This window comes from Myodes glareolus, chromosome 6 (genome assembly GCF_982192425.1).
Source record: "Myodes glareolus chromosome 6, mMyoGla1.1, whole genome shotgun sequence".
Classification (NCBI taxonomy): domain Eukaryota; kingdom Metazoa; phylum Chordata; class Mammalia; order Rodentia; family Cricetidae; genus Myodes; species Myodes glareolus.
In genome coordinates this window covers 113,598,011-113,608,846 of record NC_142031.1, presented here as the reverse complement: position 1 = coordinate 113,608,846, position 10,836 = coordinate 113,598,011, and the positions used below count along the sequence as shown (strand labels likewise).

Below are 10,836 nucleotides of genomic sequence, written 5' to 3'. Positions count from 1 at the left end.
GACTCTTAAATGAGTTCATCTTTCCTGTTTTGGGATTCATCTACCCTGTTGCTACTATGGCTGCCAACATCAGAACCGGGCTTCCTTGGTTTTCGAGGGTGTACTGAAGGTCGGTGTCTTCGTGGGAATCCTCCAGGTCTTCAGTCCTAGATGGGGACTTTTGAGGCATTAGCCTCGTGAACTCAGACTCTCCATTGTTGAACTACCCGAACAGTCTGAGAAATCCTCTGTCTGTCTGTCTGTCTGTCTATCTATCTATCTATCTATCATCTGTCTATCTATCTATACTCTGTCTTCTAGAGAATCCTGACTAATATACCGTGAAGGCATGAGGATTTGACAGGTTAGATCATTTTCCTTGCTACCAGGGAGTGGGGTGATATCTTAGTGTTCAAATCCACACTGAGCAAGTGGAGCATCTATAACCCCAGCCCTCCCACAGGCAGAGAGGAGGCAGAGTCAGGAGAGTTCCCAAAAGTTGTTAAGCCAGCAGCAAGGGACTCTATTTAACCAAACAAGGTGGAAGGCAAGAGACTACCCTTCACACACACACACACACACACACACACACACACTCCCACGCATTCACTCCCTCCACACATACACACATACACTCAACACACTCACATACTCATACACTCACACACACTCACTCCCCCCACTCACACACACATGCATACATTCACACACACTCCCACACACGCATACATTCCCCCACACTCACTCCCCTCACACTCCCACACACTCCCACATACATGCATACACTCCCACACACTCACTCCCCCCACACTCACACACATGCACACTCACACACACACATACATACACTCCCACACACTCATTCCTCCTACTCACACACATGCCTACACTCCCACACACTCACTTCCCCACATACTCCCACACACACGCATACACTCCCACACACTCCCACACACGCATACACTCCACACACTCACCCCCCCCCACTCACACACTACTTTTTCTAGATTGGAAGAATACTGTTCTAATTTTATGCCTTCAAGACCAGAAGAGAGAAACAAACACATTGAGGAGTGCTTCAGAGTGTGGATACTGGTGAAGGCAATAGGGGGTCCTCGGGGAAAGTGTGAGCTGGTGTCAAGGGTGATGTGTGACTCCCTGTCTGCCTTGAGTAACCTCCCAGGGCAAAGCAAGAGACCTTCTCTGCCCTAGGATTCCCTGGGCCCCGCCCCTGTCCCCTGTTGTTACAGTATTAGAGAAAGTGCCCATTACCCTCCTGGGAGCAGAGCGGCCCACAAGTGTTCCCAGAGTCCCCTTGGGCTCATTAGGACCTCTTCAGGCCCCTGGAGCTTCTCTCTCCTTTGATCTCAGCCTGTCCACAGGGTCACCAGTTCAGTTCCCAGCAGTTTGTGTGTTTACTCTTGAGACTTCAATATACTCCAAACACCTGTGGGCCTGTCAGTGGTGTGTATATCTCTCTGTAAATAGATCCATGGCATCCAGGGTGGTCTATAGCTAGGGCTCAGGGTACTCAAAGTACTGTAGGTCCCCAATTGCAGGCAGCAGGGGTCAAGGCAGGTGTCACCTGGGATCTTCAGGGGGAGAAAACAAAAGGAGTAGGTTCAGGAGGGAGCAGTTTGGAAGCCCACAGCCCAGCACCAGGCCAAGAGGTCTGCATGGCTACTGTTTCCCACCCCCACTCCCCCAGCTGAGCTTGGGAAGCTAGGACTCCACCCATTATCCAGAAAACTAAATAAATAAGTAAAAATAAAAAGGCGATACCGTGTTGGCCTGCAACCAGGTGAGAAAGGCAAACGTTGCTGGTCAGGGGCACTGAGCCACTGCTCTGGGAGGCAGAACGAGGGGTTGAGGGGAGCCTCCCAAGCCCTGGTGCTGAGACCCTGACTCAGCGAGGCGTGGTGGGCTGGGCAGGAGGAGTCGGATCCAGAGGCATTGAGGACTAGGTCACTTGTGTGTGACACTGGCTCGCGGGTGGGTCATGGCGCCGGCTTAGCACGCCCGACAGCACTAACGCGCGCACGCCGGGCCAAGCAAATCTTTTGTCCCGGGCGGCGCTGAGCCAGCAGGCGCCACAGAGTATATACCGGGTCCCACTGCGACCAGTCACACACCATGGCGCAGCGCTCCGGGAAGGTGAGTGCGGCCAGCGGCCTCGGGGACCCCCGAGCGTAGGGGAGGGTGCAGACTGATCCCAGATCTCTTTGGGTCTGACAGAGTCAAGTAAAGTTGGCTTTGTTTCTTAATGAGATGGAGTGACCTCCCCTGTTGACTGAGGGCGTGTCCCGAGTTTGTGGACTAGGAAGGTCGCCCTCTCCCCACCCCTCTTTTATGGCACGCCCCAAGTCACGAGCAGCATAGCCCTTGTGTTCGAGGATCTCCTGAAGTATTTTCTTCACTACAAGGAGGCCAAAATGTGACCTTCGCCCCTCGGGATTTTCTCTCCCCCATGTGACTTGGGGGAATTCTGGGAGCGGGGGCTCAGCTCCCCACTTGACTTGAGGCTGGTTCTCTGAGAGTGTGGGGATTGAGGGGAACCTCCAAATCCTTTGAATGCTGAGATCTCCCAGAATGTCCCAGAGGCCCTAACCAGACCTACCTACCACTGTGATTATCCCTTGCCCTCTAAGGACCAGGTCCTGGCTGACCCAGGAACCCTTTGACCTCCAGAGGCGCCCAGCACGCATGTCCGTGGTGGACGCCATTGATCTGTCCTCAGAGACTGGGGTGTGCTTCAGTAACAAACAGTACCAGCTTGGCAGAGCAGGAAAGGGAGAAACCCCAAAACAGTGTTCCCCCCCCACACACACACACCCGGCTCACCAACATCCACTCCCACAAACACCTTAACTCCAGCGACAGGGACTTGCCTTCTTCCTTTGGAGAAGGCGGAAACAGTGAAGCTGGAGCGCCCACAGTTTCTGGGTGATGTGACTATATTCCTACAGAGTCCCTCTGAGACGTAGTTCTAGAGTCCCAAAGAGTTATTGAGTGAATTTGCTACGGAGAGAAGTGAATTTGCAGGCTATGGTTGCTGCACCTGTTTAGTTTGGAACAATGACATCCTGACAGCGTTATTAACTGGTTGTCTGTTATTATGGGACACCGTGTCTGAATTGCCAAGAGGTTCATAAAATCCCAAGTCTGACACCTGCCTATTACTCAGAGGAGGGTCCCCGAGAAAGAGAAAGAGAAAGAGAAAGCTCTGAGTCCCCAGCTGAGTTGGTTGAGCACTTGTCTAACACACACAAAGCCCTGGGTTCCATCCCCAACCCTGCACAAACCAGGCATGGGTGAGTAGGCTGTACTCTTAGCACTCAGGGAGTGGAGGCAGAAGGGTTGGAAGGTGTAGGTTGTCCCTAGCTACATAATAAGTTCAAGGCTAGTCTGGGATAATTAGGACCCTGTCTCAAAAACAAAACCAAACAAAAACAAAGACGGTGGGGTGGGGGAGAAAAGGCAGGGAGTTAAGTGGCATTTAGCCCTCTCCTGAAAACCTGCTCTGCCCTCCACAAATCCCCCTCTCCAGTTAAGGAGGTTCCGGTATTCGAAACTACTCCGAAAAATAAATGGTGAGTTATGGTGACTTCTTCTACATGACATTCAGGCTTTTAAACAGTACTTCCTTTAATGCAATCGTGGGTGTTCTAGATAACAACAAACAAATACAGCCACAGCCACAGCCTGATTTCAAGTGGGCTCCTAGACAAACGGGACACTCCTGTCCCCAGACAGCCGGACCATGTGTCTAGCATCAGCGGCTGGTGACTGATCACTCTCTCTCTGCTCCATCAGCAGATAGTGCCAGGCATCTACTGCTGTGAGAAGGGATGCACTGAGGATTTGGGGCCCAGAGTCAGAGAAGCCCCTGCCCAGAGTCTTTCTGAGACCACAGTTCTTCAGACCCCAAAGAGTGAATGGTTGGAATTTCAGCATTAGGAACAACACTTTTTAATCAATGATGAATTATGATGACTGTTTCTACATGACGTTTATGCCTTAAAAACATGTCCTTTAATGCTCTTATGAGTGTTACATATAACAAACAAATGCTGAGTACATATGTGTGTGTATGTGTGTGTGTGTAGATCAGATGTTGTGTGATGTTTTACTTGTTTTCGGCTTTTTTGGGGGCCAGCCACCCAGCTCCCAAATAAATCACACACAGAGGTTTTATTCTTAGTTATGAATGCCCAGCCTTAGCTTGGCTTGTTTCTGTCCAGCTTGTCTTATCTTAAATTATTTTGTCCACCTTTTGCTTCTTGGGCTTTTGTCTTTCTCATTTCTTTTTTTAAAATATTTATTTATTTATTATGTATACAATATTCTGTCTGTGTGTATGCCTGCGGGCCAGAAGAGGGCACCAGACCTCATTACAGATGGTTGTGAGCCACCATGTGGTTGTTGGGAATTGAACTCAGGACCTTTGGAAGAGCAGGCAATGCTCTTAAACACTGAGCCATCTCTCCAGCCCCCTCTTTCTCATTTCTGTATACCTTTCTTTACTTTTACTCCATGACTGCCTGGGTGGCTGCCCCTGATGTCCTCCTCTCCTTGTTCTCTTGCTCCACCCCCTTCTATTTATACTCTCTGCTAGCCCCTCCTATCCTTGCTCCTGCCTCGCTATTGGCCGTTCATCTCTTCTTAAGAGCATCAGATGTTTTAGACAGGCACAGTAACACAGCTTCACAGCGTTAAAGAAATCCAGTGTAAACAAAGTCACACAGCTGAAAATAACATTCCCCAACAGTCAGATGGGACCCTGACCCCTAGGTCTCAACTGGCTGTTCCAGATCACTCTCTATGAGGGCAAGCACTTCACAGGGCGGAAGCTGGAGGTCTTTGGGGACTGTGACAACTTCCAGGACCGAGGCTTTATGAACCGAGTGAACTCCATCCGTGTGGAGAGTGGAGCCTGGGTCTGCTTCGATCATCCTGACTTCCGAGGCCAACAGTTCATCCTGGAGCATGGCGACTATCCTGAGTTCTTCCGCTGGAATGGTCACAACGACCACATGGGCTCCTGTCGTCCTGTGGGCATGGTGAGTGAGCTTCTCCACCTAGGGGCTGGGAGCTTCCAGCTCAAGCAGAGGAAGGTCACCCTGGCATTTAATCAGAAGCATGGGCACCTCCCGACAATAAAACTTTAAAATTGAGAGAACCCTGTCCAAACTGATGGGAGCATGAGATGCTGTGAGGACCAAGAGGGTAGGAGACAGAACACAAGAGCCCCTTGGAGCTGTCAAGGAATCCTTTTAAATTTTTGAGTCAAGCATGCAGCTAAACTTCAAAGGCTGGGAATGTGTTTGGATTGTCACTGAACAGGGCTGCAGTCATCAAAAGTGAAAGGAAAGATTGGGGAGATAGATGGCTCGGCTTGTAAAGTGTCTGCTGCACAGAACCTGTAAAAACAACAACACCACCAACAACAAACAGATGTGATGGTTCACTTGTAACCCCAGCACTGGGGAGGTGGAGCCAGTCAAATCGCTGAGGTTTGCTGATCAATTAGTCTAGCCAAATTTAGAAGCTTTTGGTTCAGTGAAGACTCTTTCTAAATTAATTAATTAGTTAATTAATCAATTGGAGGACATAATGGATAAGGTGTAAAAGACTTAACGTGGTCTCCCAAACATACGCCAGGGTAGAGGAGAGCACAAACTCTACATTATCGCCTGATATTCACACACGCTTGTACACATACACACACAACACAGTAACAAGAGTTCTTAGTGAGGTGTGAGGTGGCGACTCATTGGGGAAGATACCCAATATTGCCCTCTGACTTCCAAACACACATGCTCATACATGTGCCTGTGTGTACTCTGGTGTGCATGAACACATACATACACAAGGCTGTTCTGAGCATTATCACCTACCCACACTGGTTTCCTTGTAGCATTATGCCAGCCTTCAACGCTTCAAACTTGGAATGAATAACGGCGGCCGAAGAGCCAGAGGGACCAGAAAGAAATCTGAGGGGACAGGGTTCTTGAGCTGCACAGATGGTTGCTTTGCACAGTTGTGGCCTGAAGTGTGTAGGGAGAGCAAATGAGGCGCATTGCTCCCCCTAGAGGAAAAAAAAACCCCTTTCTGTCTAGTTTCTCTGAAGTTTCCTACAGAGAGGGATTGAGGAGGGGGGGCCCTAGGGTCACAGGTATGAGACCTGCTCTGATTGTTGTCTTTGGGTGGGAAACGGGTGATTCTGGGGACCAATGTGTACAGCTCTCATCAGTGTGTCCGTCTGCCAGGGCATCCTGGATGCCTCACCAGCGCATCTGAGGAATCTGGATAGGTGCCACTCAGCATGGGGCCCCTTTCTTTTCTACATCAGCTCCAGAATCAGCTGGGCTCTGGCACAGTCTGCTGAAAGAATGCTTTCCTAGTGTCTCTGCCAGGATGTGGGCATTTGGAAAGAAGCATTAGAATGGTTGGCTCTGGATCCTGCATAATGCTGTTTATATGAAAAATACACAAGACATCTTCCGAAGGCTGTTCTTGTTAGAGCCGTCCCAGTGGGGTGGGGGATCACACAGGGAGATGTATGTAGTGGTGCTAGTGAGTTATGAAGCCAGCAGGGACCTCCGCGAATGGGAGTCATTGTTTTAGATGTCTTGCCTAAGTGTTTTCATAAAGGGTTCTATTACACTTCTAAAATATTATTGTTTGAAGGCCTGCCTGTGGCCTGAAACCGAGGGTGGTTAAGCCAAAGCTGGGACATGAATCCCCCAAGTGGAATGCCTGCAGGGAGCCAGTGACCCATAGTACTGCTCTTAATGTGCTGGCATCTAGACAGCCTTTCCCTCACTAGACCTTGGGTCCTCAGTTGTAAAAAGTGGGGATTGGACCAGTTCAGTGCTTAGGTTTTTAGAGTAATAGAACCCTTCCTCCCATCTCATGGAAGAACACCAGTGTGTGTGTGTGTGTGTGTGTGTGTGTGTGTGTGTGTGTGTATGTATGTGTGTATGGGATGGGGAGTACTCGCTGGATCCCCGGTCCAGCCAGGGCTGGGAGCCATTTCATATTCCTTCCCGCCCGTGCACGGGGAGGAGAGACTTGGAATATTCCTTTTTCCTTCCCCACCTGCCTGGGCCCTGGAGCATGGAGAACATTTCCGCATAGACATCTTCGAGGGCTGCAACTTCACAGGCCAGTGCCTGGAGTTCGTGGAAGACTGCCCCTTCCTGCAGAGCCGGGGCTGGACCAAGAGCTGTGTCAACGCCATCAAGGTGTATGGGGATGGAGCGTGAGTACAGCCAGGGCTGCCAGACAGGCGTGGTAGGGTGGGTAGGCATCAGGTTTCATGGGTGGGCAGAGTGCCCCTGATCCACAGGTCTTCATCTGCCTCACCTGCTTCAGGCAAGCAATGAATAGCTACTGTCACCTCTGACTTTCAGGATGATCACTGGGCCTTAGAGGTTCCCTGAGACCATCCTTCTGGTGTGCCAGACCTGAGCAGGGGAAAAGAGTACATAGGAAACTGTGACCATCTCTGCTACAAGACTGAATGTCTTGACCGCCTGACTTCTTTGAGTCACTACAGTCAAGAGAACCCCACTTAGGGGATACAAAGCCACACAGCAGTCTCACCTGCTCTGAGAGGGTACATCTGCCCAGCTCAGATGACCCCAGACCTAGGCATCTCTGCCTGGTGGCAAAAACCCACACCAACTGGCTGGAGACATGGGCTTCAGGAAATTCATAGGATGGCTAAGAGTAGCTGAAATTCTGCCTGTCTTCTCCAGTCCAAACCAGCTGTCAGAGCCCAGAGTTTGCCATGTGGGGCAGTTCGCTGTACACTGCTCACTGGACACACACAGGCACACCACACTGGCTTTCCTTCTGCCCTTGCCTGAGCAATCTGCCTGTATCACGCACAGATGGGGATGAACACCGAACACCCTCTTCCGTTGTCCCCACCCATTCTGGAGACATCATTACCGTTTTATAGAAATACAAACTGAGATTGTGGTTAACTCTAGATCCTTCCCACAGCAGAGCTCCTGCTGGGACTGCAGCCTGGTGGAGCCCCTTCCACTCCGAGCTAGTTCCCCAAGCCTCTTCCCCAGCAGAGGAGCCCCACCTGAGAGCATCCCTGTATAGGGCTGTTGGTAGAGGAACTTGATCCCTGTGGAAGGCTCAGGATCAGGGCCAAGGGATCAAGAGAGAGACTGAGGGAAACAAAGTTCGTCCAAAGAGTTGTCATTTCTTCCACATGCCTGACCTTGGGAGTCCAGGGCTAGGAGTCCAAAACTACTTGCCTTGGAAAATTTGCAGGCTAAATTGTGCCTCGTGCAGCCAGAGGCATACTTCTGTGAGCAGGCTGTCCTAGGACCCATTATCTGCCTACCAACCCTGGGGATCCTGGGAGAGGGGAGGCAGGCATGAACTCTGGTTGTGATTGGAGTGGAATTTTTTTTTTCCAAGATAGGGTTTCTCTGTGTAGCCCTGGCTGTCCTGGAACTCGCTCTTTTGGCCTCAAACTCAAGAGGTCTTCCTGCCTTTGTCTCCCAAGTCCTGGGATTAAAGGCGAGTGCCACCATAGCCAGGTGGAGGCATATAATCTTCAATCTTTAATCTTCAACTCCGTGGTCAGGAGATGGAGGCCAAGATAGTGGGCCTCTGTGTTGGGATCCAAGGTATGCCTGTCTTTTGTCTTCATTGACCTTAACTCTTTTATGACAAACCCTGGGTCTCTGGAGCCCTCTCTGGGATCTGGCAGGCAGTGAGACAGGGCCCCCTTTACCACTTCCCGTGTACCAAGAGCATTCCTTCTGGTTTACAGTTTAGGAGTGATCCAGCCCTCATATCTGTGTCCTAGAAGGCACGTGAGGGGAGAGTGGGGACATTCTCCCAACATTCTAACAGATTGAGCAGGCATGAGCTCCCCCTTTTTAAATTTTAAAAAGTATTTTTAGCCATATGCATGCCTGGTGATCACAGAGGTCTGAAGGAGACATTGAATTCCCTGGACCTGGAGTTACAGTTGTGAACTATGGGAGCTGAGACTTGGACCTGGGTCCTCTGGAAGAAAAGCCACTGCTCTGAACCACTGAGCCACCTCTCCAGAGAACCCTTTCACTGGGGGCTTTCCCCCAGGAGTTGCAGGTGAAGAACCAGAGGATAAGCTGTCATGTCCGGCCAGGTCCCTCTTCTTTTTGGAGTATCCACAAGAACTCCAAGGTGGCTCAGGATACTACAGAATAGGGCAAGACTAGCTCTCTCTCTCTCTCTCTCTCTCTCTCTCTCTCTCTCTCTCTCTCTTACTATCAGATTGTGTCCCTTATCAGCTGAGAGTCGAATGAGGAAGGGAAGAGCCTAGGGTGACTTGGGAGTGGTCAGCTGGGGAAGCAGGCTGTGTGACTATTAGTGATCTCTCTCCTCTGAGTTCATCTGCGGGCAGAACCTTGGGCTAAAGGGCTCACAGATTCCCAGTCTGTTTCCTGGCAAGAAAACTCCATGAATGGCGGAGTGCTTTGGGAGCAGGGAGCAAGAACTGCCAAGACAAACTGGGGGGAGGTTCCTGCAAAGCGAGGTCAAGAGTAGTCCTGTGCCCTGGGTCTCAAGAATCTCAGAGACTGAGCAGCCCCGGGGGAGCCCTGCTTCAGAAAACCACCGTGGCTCAGAGAAAAGCTGTTTTCTACAGCGGTGGAAGAGGGAGCGGGAGAGCCCGAGCTGAGACTGAAGTGAAAAGCAGAGCCGGCCCTTGACCGCGGTGATTCCAGTTCTCCCAGTTCTCGGTGCAGTCAGGCCTGGAGGCCCCTCCCCGACTTTCTAAAGCTCCCCTAGCCCCGCCTCTTAACCTGACCCCCGAGTGGGAGGGTACGCATGGCGTTTTGTCCTGGGTCCCACACGCACAGCCCTACACTTATCCCAGGGACGGTAACAGGATGGGCAGGGCTGGTCCAGGCTCTGATGAGAAGCTTTTCCTTACGCATGTTCTCAGATAGGGACCACCCTCCTGATCTTCTCCATCAATCTTCCCGATTCCCTGACCCTTGGTGCACCTTCACCACAGCCCCCTTAGGCTGTAAACGACCAAGGTCTGGTGCACACACCGTCAACGGAAAGGTGCCCTTGCCAGACCTCACGTCCTGGCGGTTACAGCTCCTCTGTACAATGCAGGCAGCACAGCTCACTCGCACTGGAGCATAGACCCCACCACGGCTGTTGTCCAAGCGGATATACAGTGGAGATGGTCCCCAGTTTATGTCAGTAGTCCTGTCGAGCTGGGTACTGTGTGCAAAAAGCCCTTTGGAGGGTGACTGGGCAGAGGGCATCCCCGAGTCACTCCCACCCTTGTCAGTTCCTGGGCAAGACTCCTTCTTGTCCCACCCCAGCACCAAGCCTGAATCAGCCACTGATGCTTATACCGCAGCGAGGAGCTAGAACAGAGGGGCGGGACCGGGGAGACTTGCTCGAGTGGCTCCCGCCCGCTGACCCGCCCTTCCCTGGCCTTCAGGTGGGTCCTCTACGAGGAGCCCAACTACCGCGGCCGCATGTACGTGGTGGAGAGGGGAGACTTCCGCAGCTTCTCGGACTGGGAGGCCCAGAGCGCGCGTGTGCAGTCGCTCCGCAGGGTGCTCAACTTCTTCTAGTCCCAGCTGGGGACATGCGGCCTACGGAGGCAATAAAGATCCTGAAAGTGAAGTGCTGGCCGGTCGGAGTGTTTTCTGGGTCACTCACCGGCTGGGGACCCCAATTCGGCAGGTGGAAGCCTGGTGGAGAAAGGAGGCCAACTCATTCGGTTCTCAAAACCTAGCCAGATGGCCTCAGGGCCCGGGACCACAAGAGGGCGCCAGAGAGCAGGTCGCAGCCTGGGTGTTTTTGCCAGCCTTG

General features: G+C 51.6%; 1 protein-coding gene across 1 annotated transcript; it reads left to right on the top strand.

The window, feature by feature from the left end:
• Positions 1 to 1,850: 1,850 nt before the first annotated feature.
• Positions 1,851 to 10,630, top strand: Crygn (crystallin gamma N). Its single transcript, XM_048440134.3, has 4 exons — positions 1,851 to 2,133; positions 4,791 to 5,039; positions 7,098 to 7,243; positions 10,460 to 10,630. The coding sequence occupies exons 1-4, from the start codon at positions 2,113 to 2,115 to the stop codon at positions 10,593 to 10,595; spliced, it is 552 nt and encodes a 183-aa protein (XP_048296091.1). The 5' UTR covers positions 1,851 to 2,112; the 3' UTR covers positions 10,596 to 10,630.
• The last annotated feature ends 206 nt before the right edge of the window (positions 10,631 to 10,836 follow it).

Excerpts from the sequence above, each read along its gene's own strand:
- Crygn (XM_048440134.3), top strand. The coding sequence starts at position 2,113 with ATGGCGCAGCGCTCCGGGAAG. Across the intron at positions 2,134-4,790 it reads TGGCGCAGCGCTCCGGGAAG|ATCACTCTCTATGAGGGCAA; the intron begins GTGAGTGCGGCC and ends TGGCTGTTCCAG. Across the intron at positions 7,244-10,459 it reads AAGGTGTATGGGGATGGAGC|GTGGGTCCTCTACGAGGAGC; the intron begins GTGAGTACAGCC and ends CCTGGCCTTCAG.